This window comes from Pleuronectes platessa, chromosome 2, assembly GCF_947347685.1.
Source record: "Pleuronectes platessa chromosome 2, fPlePla1.1, whole genome shotgun sequence".
In the NCBI taxonomy this organism is placed as follows: Eukaryota; Metazoa; Chordata; class Actinopteri; order Pleuronectiformes; family Pleuronectidae; genus Pleuronectes; species Pleuronectes platessa.
The window spans coordinates 30859106-30882188 of NC_070627.1; the positions used below are offsets into that span (position 1 = coordinate 30859106).

The 23083-nt window shown below is 41.9% G+C and overlaps 2 protein-coding genes across 3 annotated transcripts in view; both read left to right on the plus strand.

Annotated features, from left to right (window-relative positions):
* The window catches only part of plekha6 (pleckstrin homology domain containing, family A member 6), a 103694-nt gene extending 91869 nt beyond the window's left edge, over positions 1-11825 (plus strand). Inside the window, exons 19-21 of the mRNA XM_053429644.1 lie at positions 959-1092; positions 1738-1886; positions 11039-11825. Coding sequence (XP_053285619.1) covers positions 959-1092; positions 1738-1886; positions 11039-11142 — 387 coding nt within the window. The 3' untranslated portion in view covers positions 11143-11825. The remainder of the gene's footprint in view (positions 1-958; positions 1093-1737; positions 1887-11038) is intronic.
* A 38-nt stretch (positions 11826-11863) lies between these two features.
* Positions 11864-22718, plus strand: LOC128450974 (uncharacterized). 2 transcript variants are annotated; one of them, XM_053434750.1, is made up of 2 exons: positions 11864-16570; positions 16672-22718. In XM_053434750.1, the coding sequence occupies exon 1, from the start codon at positions 11867-11869 to the stop codon at positions 13172-13174; it is 1308 nt and encodes a 435-aa protein (XP_053290725.1). In that variant the 5' UTR covers positions 11864-11866; the 3' UTR covers positions 13175-16570; positions 16672-22718. The 2 variants fall into 2 exon arrangements, with proteins under 2 accessions (XP_053290725.1, XP_053290716.1); XM_053434741.1 differs by having other exon boundaries at positions 13173-16570.
* Positions 22719-23083: the final 365 nt, after the last annotated feature.

The window sequence follows — 23083 nt, forward strand, 5'->3', positions numbered from 1 at the left end:
GCTCCGTCTTGATGGATGATAACTTCTCACTCAGAGCTATTTGTAGCTTGGTCTTGAAAATAGCCGCCATCTCGTTGGATAGGGAAGAGAGCAGCTCGTCCTTGAAACCGGGGGAGGTAGTATTATTTGTTGGGGTAGCAGCACCCTCCGGGCATATGGAAACACTACGAGGCAAGGATGCGGTGTGCGTAGTAGGCTGCTGCGGTTGTGCAGATACAATGCTCCCGGTTTGACTTTGGAGGCATTTTGGTCCACTAAAAGTCTAAGTTAAAGTATTGGGATGATCTCACACCAAAAGATAGTATATAAATGTGCCTGAAGTAGGATTTGTAGTGACTTTTGCAGTAGCTCAGAAACTGAAGAAATTATTAACACAAATCAAATTTCCCTACCAAAATAACATAAGGGTAGCTCACGTACTTCTGTAAAACACAAAGTTTTCAGTACAGCAACTTCACATAACAGGGTCTCCATGCACATCTTTAAAGAAGAACATGAACCGCATGAAAAACCATCTCTGTGCTCCGCTAGCCTAGCTTAAGATGGTTAACTAGCTTGTTACAAAAAGGTATAGTAAATACATACACACGCACAAACTGGACATTGTGTCAACACTGAACAGTCCTGTGACCTCTACAAATTTATATACATGTGCCTCTTTTAACTTCAGTTAGTTTTTACCGAGTTTAAACACTATTGAAAGAGCAATAGTATGATCTTACCTCTCCTCACCAGCGCAGAGCACAAACTGAGGGGAATAGCACGAATCCACAGGAAATTACATCACAAGAAGGATGGAGGTCACCCAAAAAAGAAATAACTTAGCAAAATAAAACTCCCCAAATTCAATGAATATAAAAACAGATATATACAGGAAAAACAACAGCATCAAATAAGTGATATATTGGTATGTCAATAAATTAGTTTATGGTTGTATGTGTGTTTATCTTTGTTGTAGCTGGTCGCTTCAAACAAGGTTCTGATTCCAGAGCGCTACCATGATGAGGAGGATACCACTCCTCTGAGTCCTGAGGAACAGAAGGATAAGCAGAAGAAACTAGAGCGGATCAAGACACTCATTGCCAAATCAAAGTTGGTTTTGACTCACTTGCAGATTAATTCATGTATTCTTTGATAAATCCATGAATTTTGATCCAACTTTAAAGCATGACTTCCTTGCCCCTCCTATTGCTAACTTTGTTTAATCTGCAACAAGTTTGTGAGGACCAGTTTGAGTCTACAACCGACAGAGTGAGGACATTTTGGGAAAGTGAGGACATTTTGGCCGGTCCTCCTATTGTGACCCCCCCCCTTTAATGTACTGTTTGGGGGTTAAAACTCTGTTTTAATGTTAGGGTTAGAATACATTTTAGTTTAGGTTAAGGCTAAGGGACTAGGGAATGCATTATGCCATTGAGTGTCCTCACTAAGATGTACAAACTTGTTAGTTTGTATAAGTGTGTCTATGTATGAATATAATTATACAGTATATATATATTAGGGCTCTAAGGATTCTCTTCAAAAGAAGTGAGGGTGTGTGTGTGTGTCTCCCACAGACTCAACATCCTGAGTTCAATCCGCATATTCACAAAGTCTGTTTCAATCTCACCCTAAAGCCCAACATAGTTCAGTTCAATCCAGTTCAAACAACAGAAAACAGATACAACAAAGAAAATCCATTCCGGGTTTCCATGTGCTATGTGAGCATCTCTTCACACCCACATCTCTTACTGTCAGTTTGCAGAACATGGTTCCTCTTCTGAATGGCCCAGTGGAAGGTGGTGCTCCGGTCAGCTCCCAGCAGCAGTTGCAAGAACAAGAGAAGCGAATTGAGATCTCCTGCGCTCTGGCTGCTGAGGCCTCTCGTCGTAGCCGGATTCTCTCTGGTTAGCACTCTCTCCGCATGGCTGCCATCAACACAAATACCCTGTCACAATTTATTTTCCATTAACATCTTGATCACAAAGCTCAGCACAAGCCACAGTTCTTACTCTCAACACTGCCTCAAGCACATCAGAACAGACACTCAAATTTGAGATGTGACTAAGATCACATCTCAAATTGAGTGTAAATCTAATGAATTGTTAAGGATCCAAAATCTCCCAAGTTCTTTTAATTCATTCAATCTACCGAAACATTTTTATTGGAAAAATCTAATTCTCTGAGAGGTTTTACATTTTCAGAAAAGGCATTTTTTGTGTTTGTATTTTTGTTGTTGTATATTTACTAATAGATGTTCCTGCTTTTAAAGTTCCATTTGTAGATGTGGCCACTATCTTTTCCTTGTCCATTATAATGCCACCAACATAGTTTTCCAACTTCAATTTTTTGAATTAAAATGAATAGAAGGTCATATGAAATGAAATGAGAAGACAACTTCATATTGTTGATACAATTATTGATTGACTTATTCTCCAGACTTATTACCCTTGAATTCATTCGGTAGGACTTTGTAAAATGGAAAAGGAGGCAGCGTGATGAGAGGTCTCTCGTCAAAATAGACATTCGCACCAAAGTCAAGTAGTTGGAGTAATACCTCATGTTTGTATGTTTAGAATAGTGGTGAGAACTTTAATAAAAAAAACATTCGGAATACCAAATCAAATTACATGCAGCCTCACGATGGGCTAACTTCAGGCTAAATCCAGCACTGGATTTGTCAGGTACAGCTATTCAGAATAGACTTCTATCTATGACATCTAGTGAAATCTTTGATGGAAGTCATAATTATGAGATACGGACTGTGGGCGGGACTATGCATCGAGGCAGAGACATAACATAATCGATTCATGTGTTTTGCTCTGTTCATTGTCTTAGCGATGTGCTGCCGCTGCATAATTACAACCAGCGCTGCTCCAGGATCAGAACAGACACTCAATAAAAGTCTGGTCGTCCTGTATGTGTCGGAGTCTGTTTCAGCCTCACTTCCCCTCTCACCTGCGCTCACTTTACACTTTAACAATAAACACCAGCACCGATCACAAGTTATTAGGACACATACAGGAGTGACGTTTACTTGTTTGTTTGAGTTCATGAGCGCCGGGTGCACACAGTCCACCGCTTCACACAACACAAGACATTACGCGTAGTCAGGACATCAGGGTTAAAGTGACGGAACGATATTATGACATAGTTAACTCATAATTGTGAGATACTGACTGCAGGGTCAGCGGAGAGCGTGCGTTTCTGTGTGTTTGTGTGCTCGTCTCTGTCCCTCTTCACACAACTGATAATCATATGTATTTAGTTATTAATCGATTATGTCGGATCACGACTCGGGATGATTCAGTTCACTAAAGTTGGCAAGATATTCACCGATTTTTGGAAATATTTTTTAGGGAAAATATTCAATAACTTCGCTGTAATACTGTATATTCTCATAAAATCATGTCACCGATCCAGGGTCTCCTGATGGCAATGCTACAGTACTAAGGTTGGGGAAAAGTGATTTAGCGTAATTTTTGGAAAAATGTATTATGAATATTATTCAATAACATTGGTCTAATACTGTATATTCACCCCAAAATCATGTCACAGATCCAGGGTCTCCTGCTGACTATGCTACAGTACTAAGTTTGGGGAAAAGTGATTGATCATAAATTTGGGAAACATTTGTTATGAATATTATTCAATAACTTCGGTCTCATACTGCATATTGTCATCAAATCCCGTCACAGATTCAGGGTCTCCTGCTGGCTATGTTAAAGCACTAAGTCTGGGAAAATGTGGTTTCGTATAATTTTGGGAAATATTAAATATGAATAGTATTCAATAACTTTGAATTGAATGAACGTGAACGTGATTTTCACTCACGTTCATCATATGAAAAGTGATTCGTTAAGATTACCGTTCGCGAAAAAGATGCGCAACATGCACAAAACCGTACAGGGACCCACTGCAATGGGGATTAAGAGCCGCATGCAGCTCCATAGCCGCGGGTTGCCGACCCCTGTGCTAGAACATAGACCAATTACAATATCCTTAATTATAGGAAGGAAAACAATGAAAGATTTATGGAAACCAAATTCAAACATACTTAATGATCCAAAGGTAATTGAAAGGCTGAAGGGAGTTGTTCAGGACATCCTGAATTTAATTAACACTGGGGTCAAATCAGCAGTGATCCTGTGGGACACACTGAAGGCTGTAATGAGAAGAAAAAACTTGTAAGGGAAAATTCAACTGACCAGTTGTCTCACTACAGTGGCCTTGGCAAACAAGGAGTTTGCTACAGCGGACGGACACAGCAGACAGGCACTGAGGAGGATTTCATATCTTTTTCATATTACGTTTTATGAAGCACCTCTTTGTATTAATTCTGGCATGTCTTCTTTTTCTCATACTGTCTTGTGAAACGCCTCTTGGTATGAGTCCTGGCTTTTTCACCTTCGCAGCCAGTTGTTCCATCCTGAGCACCCGTGTAAACTCTGCAGAGCTTACTATTATAAAGACTCAATGGCAACTCCAGTCTGAGAATTTCATTATTTCAAATCTCAAGATGAATTTCCATCACAAACTCTATATATAAAAAAAACTGTGCAGAATTTGGCAGATCTACTGGGGAAATTAAAGAAATTATAACTAGCTGACAGTGGTAAAATGTATCCCCATTTAACACAGGAATTAAAAAAATACAGAACGAAATATATATACATTGAAAAAAAGGAGATTTTTCTAAAACAAAAGATGTTTTGCTTACAAAGGGAGAATACAATTTACAAAATATTGAACCAAAAATCTAACATTATTGAAAACAAAATTTACACTCAACCCCAAGCCTCCCATGACTCCCAGATTGACACTTTCCTTAATTCCCTAAAACTATATAAACTCACAAGCACTCAAAATGACAATCTGGTACAACATCTCTGTCAAATAATTAGACTCTGCCATTTCTAAATTGAAAGCTGGAATGTCCCAAGATCCAGACAGTTGTACAGCAGTCTTTAAAGCAGCAATTGTCCACCCCTAAAGATAAAGTTAAGCAGATGATAGTGGGATTAGATGTAGTAAAGGACTTTGAGACCATTAAATGGGAATTCCTGTATGAAATATTGGGAAAAATTGGCTTTTAAGATAGATTTGTCCGAATAATTCAGACCCTATATGACAGGGGTGTCCAAACTACGGCCCGCGGGCCATCTGCGGCCCGCCATCCATTTTAAATTGGCCCGCCTTTTTTTTTTTTTTAAACTAACAATTTGGTAGCACTTAAATGGCACTTACTTATAGCACTTTGTAGTTTTGCTCTATTTTTGAAGAAATTTTACTTTCTTGATTCTTGTTGTTCTGTGTTTGTACCCTCGGGTAGGGGAGAGAGGTAGCCTGACGTTGTCAGACTCACAATTCTAGTCAGAATGTGAGTCTGAGACCGCTCCATTGGGCTGTTATTATGAGGCGTGTTTCAACTGACCAGGAAGTAAAATTCCTCTTCGCTCAATTGGATAGACCTACAACCAATCAGAGCAACGTAGTATGTGACGTATGCTAAGCAACGCATTGTGAGTTATTTACTAACCCGGGTTCACACCGGACGCTTCAGCGCAGCGCCAAGACTTAAATAACAGCTGGCTCCCATCCACTCCCATGTTAAAACTTTGTGCCAGTCACACCGGAGGCTGAAGCACCGCGAGGCAGCCTTGGCGCAGCGCGGTGCTTCAGCCTCCGGTGTGACTGGCACAAAGCCGTGCAGCGATCTACTGGATCAACGGGTGATATTATTAGCGCATCCCGGCGGTTCAGCGTCGCTTCAGTGTCCGTTGTGAACAGCCAAGCGCCGGGGCGATAGCGATTAGCGCGGTGCTTTGGCGTCGCCTCCACGTTCTGTGTTCCTCTTTCAAAATGAATGCGCTGTCGATGTCTTCTAAAACAGACTCAATGGCAGCATCTACACATCTCAGCTCGCCAGCGGCAGGCATGTTTGTTGAAAACGAATTCAACCCAAGGGCACTTTGATGACGTGGTTGATTACGTTACCGTTGATCATCTGTCAATCATCGTATAAAGCCCGCCCTGACAATCTGATTTGCCCGGTCGGGCATAAATTTTCCTCAACGGAGCGACTCCAGACCGAACTGCCCGACCAAAAATGTTGTGGGCGGGGCTAAATTCGTCTGGCCTCCAGGCTAGGAGAGCGGGGTAATGTGAGACATTTTTTACATTTGCTCCCCTCTAGGCGAGCTAAAATTATATATCAGTAAAATGTACACATTTCCCATTAATTCGAAAGTTTCTTAGCAATGGAAATGATCACAATGTCTTCAGGACAAAGTGCAGTTAAAATATGATTGTTTTTTAAAAAAGTGGTCTTGTTTCTCACTTTCAGCTTAGGGTTAAAGGGAGACAGACCAGAGAAATCAAGGGGGTAAAGTGATCCACTTACTTTTTCCACTTTAAAACTACCATAACAACACCAGGTAGGTTTACTAGGTAAATTAAGCACATTTATGATTATTTTCATACATGTGATCTCTTGCACACCCTAGCTTACCTGCACATTGTTTCTCTGTCCAATTGGCAGGGACAGGGATATTGTTTTTCTTTGCGTATTCAAATGCCAGTTCACTGGAGCAAGGCCATGGAACTGGTCAGCTAGTTGTTTCAAGTGTTTGGCAAGCTCCTCCTCCATCTCATCTGTGAATATTCTCTTTACCTCAGCTACTGCACCCCAGGCTACTGATTTTACTTTCCCTTTCTCTTTTTTCTTTATGAATCTTTTGAGGGTTGTCTTGTCAATATTTCTATCCCTTCCAGCTTTTCTTAAGGACTTCTTTCCTTGCATGACCTCAGCGGCTACACTCTCCATCTCTGGGAGTGGTGTTTGGCCCAGGTTGTCTTCCTGGTGTAGTTTCTTGGCATGATGGCTTTTCTACAATGTTCATGGCATTAAAAATAAAACATATGTAATGTAATATTACACTAAAATATGTTTAAGACTAAACTTAACTTGTGCTACATGTCTCACTTTACCCAAGAGCATTTGTCTCACTTTACCCCACAGCCATCATTTTAGAAAAAACAACATCTCTTAGCAATTCAGGCTAATCTTCAGCTAGCATCAATCACATGGTTTTATATGTTGGAAGTTCATCAATATGTATGATAACAGTTTTTCTACCTGGATCATTTTTTTTGTACACAACAGTTGATTAAGTTCAAAGCAAGAAAATTTACTTTGTGAAAAAACATTCTAAACACTGCACCAGCACCAACTTCTCCTTCATGGCAAGGGTGGAATGGGAGGGGCTTGGACCTTCACATTTTTTTCTGTATGTGGCCCTCGGGATGAAAAGTTTGGACACCCCTGCTATATGACAAACATACTGCTCGAATAAAGATTAATCGGGACTATTCATTAGGGATGAGCGAGTACAGCATTATCTGTATCTGTATCTGTTAACCATATGAATTATCTGTATCCGTATCTGTACTCGGAGTGGGCGGGGCCTAACCCGGAAGTGGGTGTGATTTAACCCGGAAGTAGGCCGGGTTGTCTTGAAACGGGCGGGGCTTTAACCAGTATGTTATTTTAAGCATGCAATTGATATGGGTTGATCAGAAATTGTTATATTTATTGCTGATTAGAAAACTATTACAGGACAGCATCAGCATTGAGCTTCAGATCAATGATTTTGATCACAATAGCAAACAAACTATTTACAGAACAAGCTTTGCAACAATGAATACAACACATGCTGTTGCAATTATGAAGTGAAACGTAATAACAAGTGTTTTCATACTCAACATAACTTTCTTTTTTAACTTTGAAATTTTTTTATGATTTTTTTATTTTTTAAATTTATTTCCACACCAGGTGTGTGTGTGTGTGAGAGTGTGTGTGTGAGTGTGTGTATGAGTGAGTAAGAGAGAGACAGAGAGAGAGGGGGAGTGTGTGTGTGTGTGTAGATTAATTTGTAATATTTTTTATACCACTACTACCTAGAAAGTGTCAGACACTCAGTGCGTGAAGTAAAATAAAACTGGTTAGAGCAAACTGACGGTTTAAAAAAAAACAAAAAACTCTAACGACCGGCAGAGAGAGGGAGAGAGAGAGAGAGAGAGAGAGAGAAAGAGTAGCCAGACGCTAGAGAGTAGTCAGACACTCAATGAGTGAAGTAATAAAAAAAAAAACTGTTTAAAAAAAAAAAAAAAATAGCTCCGACAGGCAGAGACGTAACGCGAGTCGCTTTCTACCAGCACCACATCTGAACGAACCCACGTTTAACAGAGCTCTACTGGTTAATAAGTAAGTACAAACTGAAATAAAAACAAACTTCAAGCTGAAGAAACCCTAAACGTTATCGGAAAAGACCCGCGAACCTGAGTGACTGAGAGACAGAGAGCTGTTCTGTGAGTGAGTGAGCAGAGCGGTGTGTGAAGGAGAGGAGCGCTGTGACGCTGTGTGAGGATTTTCATTCAGTCCGAGCACAGATATTGACTCGTATTACTCGTATAATACTCGTGCTCGGCAAAAGTGCTTTATCCGTACCGGATACTCGTTTCAGCCGAGTATCCGAGTATCCGGCTCATCTCTACTATTCATACTCTTTTGTTTTAGAGAGAGGAACAAGACAGAGCTGCCCAGTCTACCCTCTCTTATTTGCCTTATTAATTGAACCTTTAGCCAATTTATAAGACAGAATGGCATTAATTTAGGAGGGACTGAACAGAAAGTAACATTATTTGCAGATGATGTTTTGGTATATTTGCAGTAGCCTGAAAAATAATTTAATAGTTTGATGGCACCTTTGGTTGACTTTGGGAAGCTATCAGGCTATAAGCTCAACCTATCAAAAACTCCTTTCAAACCGCATCAACTGACTTGCGAGATAAATATATACATAAGTGGGAAGCAGAAACACTGAATTACTTGGGTATAATGCATACATAAGATCCTTCATAAGTATTGCAAGTTAACTATAGGCCACTGTCATCGAAGATAAAAACTGACATGCATAGATGGAATCTCATACCGTAACCCTGAATTATAGGATAAGCATTGAGAAGATGAACATTCTCCTCCAACTATTATACATCTTTTAGAGTTTACCAGTAGAATGGAATCATAATCAATTCAGGAAATGGGTCAAATGGATATCACAATTTATTTTGCAAGGGTGGAAACCACAAATCCGCGTTGAAAGGTAGGAATGGCACTACCTCATATAAGAAACTTCTTTTTTTATACACAGCTAATGACAATGCTGTATTGGTGCACTACAGAATACAGGGCACAATTGAGGATAGGGGACTGAGAGTCCAATAAGAAGAGAAAAAATAATTCCACAATAAATATCTCGTTACGATTACGATCATTACTTCCTAAAGAGGAGATAAAAGATTTGAGTATTGGATGAAAATAGGATTTAAATTATATCTCTCATTAACATATAAAAGTGCCCTATACATGTGTTCAATAATTGCAGGACAAATAACCCTTAAATAAATGTATCACTACTTTAACCAGAATTGCAGACTAACCCACTTTACCACAGCAGATATTTATGGTAAATGGTCTGTATTTATAAAGCACTTTTTTAGTCTTGATGACCACTCAGAGCGCTTTATAATACAGTTTTACATTCACCTGTTCACAGAGTACATCTATGTCGGTTCAGTATCTTGTCAGGACACTTCGGCATATGAAATGGGGAAGACTGGGATCGAACGGCTGACCCTCTGGTTAGAGGATGACCACTCTGACCCCTGTACTTATGCCACATTGTATGTGTAGGAGCTGTAAATAAGTGAAAGAAAGATATTATTATTATTATTATTATTATTATTATATTTGTTATGATATAAGATGTAATGGGTTTTTATTTTGGGTGTATTATTTGGTTAATTTGTTATTTATTGTTTACTTGTGATCCTATTAATTTGACAGGAAATAGGTCAAAAGGACCTACAAGGAGTCACAGTTGATTTAAGCACCTGTTCACCTGTTTAGGACGGAAAAAGGGTGAGTGGGGACACTGTATAATTTGTTGACCGCTAAACTTCACTCTGCGCATCGGCATTAATATAATCGCTAAATAAAGTTGAAATGTGAATCATCACTATGTCTCTGAATTTGCTGCTGATCAGCTGCTCTATAGGAATAACATGTGCTGGATAATCTCTGTCTGTGGATGTGTTTTGATGCAAAAGGTTTGGAAGAAATCCAAAAGGGAAATAAATTAACGGAAGACAATTTGTCAAATAAATGCAGATGTTACAATGTCTGAAATCGAGTGTGGGAAAGGAGAAATTAAACTCACGGCTAAGGCCTGGGAAAATAACATTTAAAAGATTCAGCATGAATGAAAAAAATAAAGCACTCATACCAGAAATGAAAACTCTAATGAAAAGAAAGGAAAATGTCTCACATGTAGGAACTTGGGAGTGATCTTCGATCCTGATTTATCCTTTAATAGTCACTTAAAACAAATTTCTAGGACCGCTTTTTTCCATTTGCGTAATATTTCAAAAATTAGACATGTCCTTTCATAAAAAGATGCAGAAAAACTAGTCCACGCCTTTGTTACATCGAGACTGGACTATTGTAATTCATTATTATCAGGCTCCAGCAGTAAGTAGTTAAAGACTCTACACTGGCTTCCAGTTAAATCTAGAATAGAATTTAAAATTCTTCTCCTCACCTTCAAGGCCCTTAATAATATAGCGCCTTTTTACCTTAAAGAGCTGTTAGTACCTTATAAACCCACTAGAGCACTCCGCTCCCAGAATTCAAGCCTACTTGTCGTCCCTAAAGTCTCTAAAAGTAGAGTAGGAGCCAGAGCTTCCAGCCATCAAGCCCCTCGGCTGTGGAATCATCTACCACTTTCAGTTCTGGAGGCAGATACCATCTTTTCATTTAAGAGTAGGCTCAAAACCTTCCTTTTTGATAAAGCTTATAGTTAGAGCTAATTAGTGCGGAAGAACGTAACTTTTTCTATTTTATGACACATGACACACGGAGCATCTCTTTCCAGCTTCTCCTTCCTCTTCTCCATCCCTATCCCCCTTCCCCGGAATCCCTTTGCTTTATCACCCGCAGATCCAGGGCCTCTGTGGCTGCACCATGGATTGCGGTTTGTGGATCGCGCACCGGGGGTCGCAGTGTTGGATCCAGTGTGGCGGATTCTGAGTTATGTGGGCTGATCGTGGTGCTGGTGGCGGACCCTGTGTCGCGTCGACATTGGGCACGGGCGGTGGACCAGGACCGCGGTGGTGGCTCGTGATGGGTCCTGGTGGGCGGCGGTGGACGGTGACTGAGGACTGGAGTGGCGTCTGGTCTGGATGGTGGATCGTGGTCTGGATGGTTGCTGACCATGGAATGTGATTGCAGCGGGACTGCTTGGCATGTCATGTTGGGGTTGTCCTTCGGGATGTCTACCCTCATCAAATGCTGCTAGAGACTTTAATCTTTAATCTTGAAGACTTTAATCTTGATGATGTTTTCCTGCACGTGGCATCTATTGCACTTCTGTCCGTCCTGGGAGAGGGATCCCTCACATGTGGCTCTCTCTGAGGTTTCTACGTATTTTTACCCTGTTAAAAGGGTTTTTAGTAGTTTTTCCTTACTCTTGCTGAGGGTTAAGGACAGAGGATGTCACACCCTGTTAAAGCCCTATGAGATGAATTGTAATTTGTGAATACGGGCTATACAAATACAATTTGATTGATTGATTGATTGACATGTGCAATCCCACTTTTATATGAAAATGCCACCATGTTGCATAACTGGTTGATTCTTTTACTCCCTGAGGAGGAGTCAATCTGATTCTGCTGCAATAAAAGAAGGAATGCTTGGCCTCCTCTACCAAGCATTCTTCTGGCTAATGTTCAGTCCCTGGATAACTAGCTGGACGAACTTCGTAGCAGGATGGCTTTTCAACGGGACATTAAGTTTTGGAACGTGTTCGTTTTCATGGAGACTTGGCTCGACCCCTCGATCCCGGATTCCTCTATTATTCCCGAGGGGGTCTCTATTCACCGTCAGGACCGGACAACAAACTCGGGGAAGAGCAAGGGAGGAGGTGTCTGCTTCATGGTGAACAATCTCTTGTGCTCGGATGTGGAGATTATTTCTTCGGGCTGTTCTCCGGACCTGGAGCACCTCATGATCAGATGCCGCCCTTATTACATCCCAAGTGAGTTTACATCGGTCGTTATAACAGCGGTGTACATTCGGCCACATGCCCACACCAACCAGGCACTGGACGAGCTGCATGCGATGATTGACAGGACAGAAAGATCACGGCCCGAGGCTGCATTTATTGTGGCCGGGGATTTTAACAACGCCAAGATGAGGAAAGTCCTGCCGAGATACTACCAGCACATCAGCTGTCCGACGCGCTGCGTCAACACACTTGACCATGTTTACACTCCCTTATGCGGTGCGTATAAGGCCCTCCCCCGCCCCCCATTTTGCAAATCAGATCACGTTTCAGTTCTGCTGCTGCCTTCCTATAGGCAGAAACTCAAGCGTGACAGACCGGTGACTCGGACCATTCAGTGGTGGTCCGACCAATCAGATTCGGCTCTTCAGGACTGCTTCAGCATGACGGAGTGGTGCGTGTTCCAGGATGATGACATCAACACGTACACAGACGCGGTCATCTGCTACATCAGCAAATGCATCGATGACGTCGTACCCAGGATTTCTGTACAAACATTTCCAAACCAGAAGCCCTGGATTAATGGTGACGTCCATGCTAAACTCAAAGCAGGGACTGTTGCCTACATCTCAGGGGATCTGGAGGAATACAGTAAATCCAGGTATGTGCTCCGGAGTGCTATTAGCAGTGCTAAGAGACTCTACAGGGACAAAGTGGAGTCCCATTACAAGGGCTCCAACACAAGGAACATGTGGGCCGGACTGAGAACTATCACAGACTACAAAGCCAAGACCAGTAGTGCTGATGTAGTGTCTGCATCTCTCCCAGAGGATCTGAACACTTTTTATGCACGCTTCGAGAGCAGCCCCCCGGCTGTGGAGATCGAACAGGCCCAGGAGGACCGCTGCCCCCCGTCATATCCAGGGCAGACGTGTGGAGATCTCTTAACCGGATCAACACACGCAAGGCACCTGGACCTGATGGCATCCCTGGCCGAGCTCTCAAGGTGTGTGCAGATCAGCTGGCAGATGTGTTCACAGACATCTTCAACCTGTCACTGCTCCAGTCTGTAGTCCCTGCATGTCTCAAGAAGACCATCATTGTCCCTGTTCCCAAGAAAACTAAAACCCTCTGCCTGAATGACTACCGCCCAGTAGCACTCACTTCCATCATCAGAATCAGGTTTATTGGCCAAGTAAGTTTGCACAAACAGGGAATTTGACTCGGTAAAGTGGCTCTCAGGTGCTTACACAGAATACACTTCACAAAAACAAACATAACAAAACAAAGCAAAACAAAACAATACAAACAGTCCGAACAGTGCGACGGTCTAAGAAAAGAAGTGCAGGTGTGCATATTACAATTATCCAGTGAGGGTGAAGTAAGTAAACATAATTAAATATAATTATAATATATATTATATATAATATAAAATAATTTCGGGAGTAACTGTTGGTTATTATAAGGATCCAGAGTTATTGCACAGTGCCAGAGTGGGTTGGCTGTTCAGTAGTGAGACGGCGAGGGGGAAGAAACTTTTTTTGTGTCTGGTGGTTTTGGTGAACAGCGATCTGTAGCGCCTACCAGAGGGGAGGAGTTGGAAAAGGTTGTGTCCAGGGTGAGAGGGGTCTGCAGTGATCTTTCCTGCCCGTTTCCTGACTCTGGAGGTGTACAGGTCCTGGATGGTGGGCAGGTTGGCACCGATGATCTTTCCTGCAGACCTGACAGTCCGTTGGAGTCTGTTCTTATCCAATTCAGTGGCCGATCCAAACCAGATAGTTATGGATGTGCAGAGAACAGACTCGATGACTGCTGTGTAAAACAGGATCAGCAGCTCCTGAGGCAGGTTGTGCTTCCTAAGCTGGCGCAGGAAGTACAACCTCTGCTGGGCCTTCTTGATGACTGTATTTATGTTGGGTTCCCACTTCAGGTTCCGGGAGATTGTGGATCCCAGAAACCTGAATGATTCCACAGCCAACACAGTACTGTTGAGTATGGTGAGGGGGTCCAACCATTCATCACCTCCTTCCTCCCTGACTCTCTGGACCCTCTTCAGTGTGCCTACAGGTCAAATAGGTCAACTGCAGATGCCATCTCCCTCACCCTGTGAGAATGCTGTTCATCGACTACAGTTCAGCATTCAACACCATTGTGCCCCTGAAGCTCATCACCAAGCTCAGAGACCTTGGGCTCAATATCGCCCTCCGTGAGTGGATCCTGATCTTCCTGACGGGCAGACCACAGGCGGTGCGGATCGGCAGCACCACATCCTCCACCCTGGCTCTCAACACCAGTGCCCCCCAGGGCTGCATGCTCAGTCCTCTCCTGTACTCCCTGTTCACGCATGACTGCGTGGCCACCCACAGCTCCAACACCATCGTCAAGTTTGCTGATGACACCACTGTCCTAGGCCTGATGAGAGAGACGATGAGAGAGAGCCCTGACATCTTGGTGTCAGGACAACAACCTCCATCTCAACATCAGCAAAGCGAAGGAGCTGATTGAAGACTACGGGAAGAGACAAGGAGTGGAACACGCCTCCCTCTTCATCAACGAGACCACGGTGAAGCGAGTCAGTAGCTTCAAGTTCCTGGGGTCCACGTCACTGATGACCTGACCTGGATGGGTATCACACAGACTCCATCAGGAAGCGGCTCTTCTTCCTCCGCAGGCTGCACTTCTACAGGTGCACCATAGCAAGCATCCTGACTGGCTGCATCACCGCCTGGTATGGCAGCTGCACCGCCCTGAGCCGTAAGGCTTTACAGAGTGTGGTGAAGTCTGCCCAGCACATCACCAGTGTTGCCATCCATGGAGGACCTCTACACCCAGCGGTGCAGGAAGAAGAGCAGCCGGATTTTTAAAGACCCCTTTCACCCCAGCCATTAACATTTTTGCCTGCGGCCTGCTGCTGTCTGGCCGACGGTACCGCAGCATCCGGACCCGCACCACCATGCTCAGAGACAATTTCATCCCCCAGGCCATAAGACTTTTAAACTCCTCTGAACTGCAATAACTCTGTCAACCAGCACCGTGGCATATTTGCACTATTGTTGTTTTATTTTTCTCTTCAACTGTAAATATATATATTCATATATATATATATATATTCATATATATATATATATGAATATATATATATTATTTTCTATTTAAAAATGTTGATATTCTATTTGATACTATTTTATACTATTTCAAATTTTTTTTGGTTGTAATTACTTAAGAATTGCTAGAATAGAGCCTGTGACTCAAGCATTTCATTGCCTGCGACTGCTTAATGTTATTGTTGTGCATTTGACAATAAAAATCTTGAATCTTGAATCAATCCAAATGTTAAATCAGGCTTAAAATAAATATTAAATCTGAATTTGTAGCTTTCATGGATTTCAATTATGTAAGTTAGTGTGCTACAATGAATAACATTGTAATACCATGAGCAAAGGTCAATGCTATGAAAAAAATTAGAAACAGTGCAATTTATTTCAACATTTGCCTGTCAAGCTCATCAAAGATAATATGTTGGAATGGAGAGAGTGGCATGACAGTTTTCTAAGAGAAGTCTTTCTGCTGAAACCCAAACACTGTGCCTCACATAAAGCATATCAATTGTGTCATCACGTATCAAAGCCCCAAAATACTGGCAAATTCAGCACCATATTCACATGTCCATGGCATACTAAGCTGTTGACTCTGCTGAAATTCCCTCATAATTTAAACTTCCATTGTTGTTATTAATCTTTCTCAGTATTCCATAAAAACACTCAACACTTTTATCCAAAGGGACTTACAATAAGTTCATTCAATTATGAAGGTACAAACACAGAACAGCAAAATCATGTAAGAATATTAACTTAACACCAGAAAGAATAAACTGATCCCGTCACATACTCATCCCATATAAAAGTACTATTTTAAAACTGTTATAACGGCTGCTTCGAAAGTGAAAAGGACAATTGTGAAGTTTTACTCTGAAAACGTCACATCAGTCGTTAACGTCATCACCTGAGGGCTCGTCCGATCACAGCCTCGTTGATGAAGCGTCCGTCTACCGCAGACAAAAAACGTCATGCTCGTCTTTTGCAAGGTCCGAAGAGTGACTTTGTTTTCGAGGTAAAAAACCTTCTGAAGTCGACAAGACACTGTTTCCCTGGAGGAGAGGATGAGTGCATTGGAAAGCAAAGCCGCGGGCCCAGTGTGGAGTTCCGGATTTGCAGTGCGGAAAATGACGCCATTGTATGTAAGTTACTGTTTAGGAATTGTGTTTTTTTGCTGTGGATCTTCCAACGGGGATGTAGCGAGGCTATTTCCGTTTATTAATAATATCCTCATGCTACTCATGTTGTTTTCCAGCTAACTGTACTAAGACACACTATGAGCCAGTATGACAGAAACTTCCCGTACTTCCAACCAGACCATGCAGCTCTTGCAGCAGCATTGAGAAGTTCAGGAGTCGACAGAGAAGAAAGATGGTAAGATTAGATTCATTAGATCATTTTGCTGTTACATGTATGGGTTTATTTTGTCATTGATCTGTGCTAATTGTACTGATTGTTTTTACAACTGATTGAAGAGGGACAGATGACATGGATCCATCCTTCCACAGCCAGGAGCTCAGCGACCTGTGTGCCACACTTCAAATAAGACTGGAAGCTACACTGGATCTCACAGCTACACACCACATACAGTGCCTTGCATAAGTATTCACCCCCTTTGGACTTTTCTACATTTTGTCATGGTATAACCACAGATTAAAATTTATTTCATCGTGAGTTTATGTAATGGACCAACACAAAATAGTGAATCATTTGGAAGTGGGGGGAAATATTACATGGATTTCACAATTATTTACAAATAAAAATCTGAAAAGTGTTGAGTGCATATGTATTCACCCCCTTTACTGTGAAACCCCTAACAAAGATCTGATGCGACCAATTGCATTCACAAGTCACATTTGCAAGTCACATAATTAGTAAATAGGGTCCACCTGTCTGCAATTTAATCTCAGTATAAATACACCTGTTCTGTGACGGACTCAGAGTTTGTTGGAGATCATTACTGAACAAACAGCATCATGAAGACCAAGGAGCTCACCAAACAGGTCAGGGATAAAGTTGTGGAGAAATATGAAGCAGGGTTAGGTTATAAAAAAATATCCAGAGCTTTGAACATCTCTCTGAGCACCATAAAATCCATCATAAGAAAATGGAAAGAATATGGCACAACCGCAAACCTACCAAGAGGAGGCCGTCCACCCAAACTGAAGAGTCGGACAAGGAGAAAATTAATCAGAGAAGCAACCAGGAGGCCCATGGTTACTCTGGAGGAGTTGCAGAGATCCACAGCTGAGGTGGGAGAATCTGTCCACAGGACAACTATTAGTCGTCTACTCCACAAATCTGGCCTTTATGGAAGAGTGGCAAGAAGAAAGCCATTGTTGAAAGGGATCCATAAAAAATCCTGTTTGGAGTTTGCCAGAAGCCATGTGGGAGACACAGCAAACATGTGGAAGAAGGTGCTCTGGTCAGATGAGACCAACATTGAACTTTTTGGCCTCAATGCAAAACGCTATGTGTGGCGAAAACCCAACACTGCCCATCACCCTGAGCACACCATCCCAACAGTGAAACACGGTGGTGATAGCATCATGCTGTGGGGATGCTTCTCTTCAGCAGGTACAGGGAAACTGGTCAGAATAGAGGGAAAGATGGATGGAGCCAAATACAGGGAAATCCTTGAAGAAAATCTGATGCAGTCTGCAAAAGACTTGAGACTGGGGCGGAGGTTCATCTTCCAGCAGGACAATGACCCTAAACATACAGCCAGAGCTACAAAGGAATGGTTTGGATTAAAGAATGTTAATGTCTTAAAATGGCCCAGTCAAAGCCCAGACCTCAATCCAATAGAGAATCTATGGCAAGACTTGAAGATTGCGGTTCACAGACGGTCTCCATCCAATCTGACTGAGCTTCATCTTTTTTGCCAAGAAGAATGGACAAACCTTTCCATCTCTAGATGTGCAAAGCTGGTAGAGACTGTGACAGGAATTTTACCATTTGGGCATTGATTGATGGAAGGAACTACTTTGATGTATAGAAAGATGAGCAAATGCAGTCCCTTAGGAATCAGGGTGTTTTGCTTAAGCAATTGATGGTTATATTACTTCCTAACTTACAGGGTCACTTAACAAACACTTCACAGGGAGGGGGATGTTAGTGGGTTGTAAAACACTGATAAGCGATCCTTGAAAACAGATGTTTGACTCGAGGGGCTTGAGACCAAGTAGAAGACAGGATACTGATCACCTATTTCTAAGGATCAAAGAGGTTAATTGATAACATGTGTTCCTCTCCAGGAGGAGCTTGTAACTGTATAAGAGGGATGTGTGTTCTGTATGTCATTGCTCATTGTATGAAATCTTTGCCATGGTCTTGTACACTGATGCCCATCTGCAGATGCTGAATTAAACTACCAGAAAGAACAATTGCAATGACTTGTGCTTGACTATAGAGAAAATTCTACGACAATTTGGCGTTGTCGGCAGGATAACTTATGTGAGAGGACGTTCTGGATCTCAAAGCTGAAGGTAAATAGTGCACAAAAGAGTCTAAAAGACTCTTACCTCAACCTCCCTAAACAGTTTGGAGACGTGAGGACTGGATGCTGAAGAGAAGGGATGCCCTCTCACTGAAGTGATCTATGCGGACCGAGCACGACAAGCAAACAGTTTCTTTCTGGTGAGTAAAATTCTGATTTCGAAAAATAAACTAGGTTTATAAGGGTTAAGAGATTCACTCATTTGTCAAAGTGAGGAGCAGACGTGCTTACATAGCAAGGTTTTGGAAACCGGTGTAGAATCCAAGAAGCTTCAGGGTTTGGAACCAATAAAAGTTAACTGGGTTTAACAAAGTCAGGGTTTAGAACCACTGCAAAAAAAAAACAAAGCTCAACTGAGTCAAACGAAATAGATATAGATATATGGAGTGTTTATTAATTTAAACACAACTTTAAGATTGAGCTCTGACGTCGAGTTTCATGATAATTATAACTATTTTCATAAAATAGTAATAGCATTCTCAAGTATTTAGTACCTGGAGGCGTATAACTGGAGAGAAGTGTGTGTGTAGAGATTTGAATGATATTTCTCTAAAGGTATTAGGATGCACTAAGGGTATTTAAAAATGTTTTAACCAAAATAAAAAAAAAAACATTTATAAAAAAAAAAAAAGGGGAAAGAGGTATTCTTAAACCTCCTATTAGGAAAAGTAACTACGTTAGATAGAATTGGGTTTATTAAAACTAAATATAAAAGACAATAATCTCAAATCAAAACTCAAATAAAAAAAAATAGATAAATAAAAGAGATATAGATTAAATAAGTTAAATAGGAATTAGGAACATTTTTATTTTTTCTCCCGTACCAGTAGAACTTTTGGTCTGCAAAGAAAAATGGGTTTAAATATCAGTAAAGAAGGGAAGAGGAAAGATTCTGTAAATTCACCACAGCCTACCTCTCCTAATGTGCAGTACATGATAACGAATTATGGCAAATGTTGTACTGAACAATTCAGCGAATGGATTGAGGATTGTGGCTTTCCGAGCACAGGAAGTTTGAATCAGTTACAGCAACTCAAAATTAAACTGCTTGTGAAAGAAGAGCGGAGTAAAGAGGATAAGCAAAAAAGAAAAAAGAATAAAAAAGTTTTTGTACCGAATTGGGCAGCATATGAATGTTGGGTCACAGAAGCAAATATCAGAGATAGAAAGCAGAAGGCAGGGACTGATGTTGTCTCCAAGTGTCAGTTTCTCCACTTAGATCCTGATCTCAACTCAGCTCCGCCAAAGGGAAGACCACAGCCGTCAGCGGTGCTGCATGGGGACCAGCCGAGCGCTCAGCCGCCACCGCTGCAGACGGCACAAGCGGCAGTTCCAGCCGTCTCTCAACTCTACCCAGACCTCGACCTCCCTGCTGCGGAGGGAAAAGACAGCCCTCCAGCCTATAGCACTCCGTGGTCGGCAGCTCACACTCCGAAGCGCACCCGAAGAGGCACAGATTACGGTTTAAAAACATCCTTACAAGCACCGATGGTGGAGGTGGCCTCAGGAGATGGTAACACTCAGCTGATTTACAGACCATGGACATTCACGGAAATGAAGGAATCTACCATTTCATTTCTCCCACAAGTTCTAAGTGGGGGAACACAGTATGCAGTGCAATTAGAAGCTTTTTGCAAACAGTTTAAACCAACGAGTACTGAACTGCAGAGACTGTTGATGACGCAGATGGGGATTCAGTTTTCCAAAGTGACGAGAGTTTTCCCCGCACGGGAGCAGAGATTGGTGAATCCAGACTGGGCCCATGCTGATAACCATGGATATGGACAATTCATAACTGATCTGTGTGAGGAAATAAGACAACAGTTTCCCGCAAGAATGGACATGAGTAAAATTTCCATGTGTAAACAAGGTGAAGATGAGACTGTGACCGATTATCTCCACAGGCTCTCAGAGGTCCACACTGCAAATAGTGGCCTCGAGAGGCCGAATGCCATGGGGGGGCAGAATCCTATCACCCCGTGGGAAGCTCACTTGAGGGATCGCTTCATCCACGGCGTCAGACCGGAGATCAGTGAGATGGTGAAAACAAACTGCATCGCCTGGGAGTCTGCAACTCTCGGGAAAGTCGAGTTACATGCCACCCATGCTGAAAAACTCTTGAACAGTAAGAAAAAGAAAGAGAAGTCTGAGTTTACAGAGCGGCTACAAATGGCGCAGCTGGCGGCATATCAAACGCAAGGCCGCGGCAGAGGGAGAGGTCGATGGAGGGGAAGAGGAAGGGGACGTGGAAGAGCTGACGCTTGTTTCATATGTGGCAAAGTTGGACACTGGGCGAGGGATTGCCCTGATAATCCGCACACACAGTGTGATTGACTGGCGGGGGAGCTGAGGACAGATCCGGATCCGAGTGGTGAAAACGTTGAGACGGAGAGGAAGTTTCAACACTCACATCAATATCATTATACTCACTATTATGTGCCATCCAGACATAAGCGTTCCACAGTAAGAGTGTCTCCAGGAGAGAAAGGATTCGGAGGACTCTTCCCTTGGTGGGGAACTGTGAACAACGCACACAAGATAGATGGGATTGCTATGGAACTGGAAAATCTAACAGCCCTAGTGGGGGCAGGTTTCTTATCTCTTTCTCCAAGTATTCAGGGTATCAGGAATGTGGCTCTGCAGAATAGAGTGGCTTTGGATTTGATGCTCGCAAGTCAAGGGGGTGTTTGCCACATAATTGGGACAGATTGCTGCACATACATACCTGACATTTCTGATAATATGACGCATATAGTTTCCCACTTAAATGACCTATTGTTTGAACAGAAGAGCAAAGACTCTCAAATTCCTGAAGGATGGAATTGGGGGTCATGGTTAACAGGTTGGAAAAATGTACTGTTGAAATTTTTGACGCCTATTCTGATTTCATTTTGTGTATTAGTGTTGTTTGCATGTTTTATTGTTCCTTGTGTTAAGACTATGGTAACTTCCCTCATTAAGTCTATGATTGGGCAATATGTTCAACTTCCTGAAACTAATCAATCCTGGACGCTTCCCTTCCAGGATGATGAGATGATTTAAAATTGTATAGAGGATGTTGAGCCTTGAAGTCTCAAAGTGGGGAATTGTGACGGGAATTTTACCATTTGGGCATTGATTGATGGAAGGAACTACTTTGATGTATAGAAAGATGAGCAAATGCAGTCCCTTAGGAATCAGGGTGTTTTGCTTAAGCAATTGATGGTTATATTACTTCCTAACTTACAGGGTCACTTAACAAACACTTCACAGGGAGGGGGATGTTAGTGGGTTGTAAAACACTGATAAGCGATCCTTGAAAACAGATGTTTGACTCGAGGGGCTTGAGACCAAGTAGAAGACAGGATACTGATCACCTATTTCTAAGGATCAAAGAGGTTAATTGATAACATGTGTTCCTCTCCAGGAGGAGCTTGTAACTGTATAAGAGGGATGTGTGTTCTGTATGTCATTGCTCATTGTATGAAATCTTTGCCATGGTCTTGTACACTGATGCCCATCTGCAGATGCTGAATTAAACTACCAGAAAGAACAATTGCAATGACTTGTGCTTGACTATAGAGAAAATTCTACGACAAGACATACCCCAAAAGACTTGCAGCTGTAATTGCAGCGAAAGGGGGTTCTACCAAGTATTGACACAGGGGGGTGAATACTTATGCACCCAACAGATGTCAACTTTTTTGTTCTCATTATTGTTTGTGTCACAATAAAATTTATTTTGCACCTCCAAAGTACTATGCATGTTTTGTTGATCAAACGGGAAAAAGTTTATTTAAGTCTATTTGAATTCCAGTTAGTAACAGTACATAATGGGAAAAAGTCCAAGGGGGGTGAATACTTATGCAAGGCACTGTACGTCTACAGACTGGAGAAGATTTGGACAGAGGTCCACAAAGAACTTATGACCCAGAAAAGGCAAAGAGACATTTCAAGCTTCACCTGATTAGTTTTTCACTGGCTGGGCCAGTTATGTTTGTACAATATTTGTACTGTATGTAAATAAAGCTTTGACTCAACATATACCTTGTTCATGTTTTTTCCCTGAACAATATGCTCAACATATAACATTAAGCATCACATGAATGAATGTATGATCTTCATTAACTGCAGTGCTTTTGGTAAAGGCTTACCAAATTAATACTGTGTGGAAGGGGTTTACCCAGATGTGTGTTTTAATGACCCAGGGTGACCAATAGCAGCAGATCTACCAGCCAATCACAAGTGACTTTTCTTTTCAAAGGTCTGTGGTTTCAGCCAATGGTGAATCGAGAGAAGCTCTCACCAGCGGCTTCACTCAGATTCATAAGCTAATTAGATCGGAACTTCGCTCCGCGATTGCCCCTTCTTAATAGACTGAGTCCACTTTTTCATGATAACATCCTAAG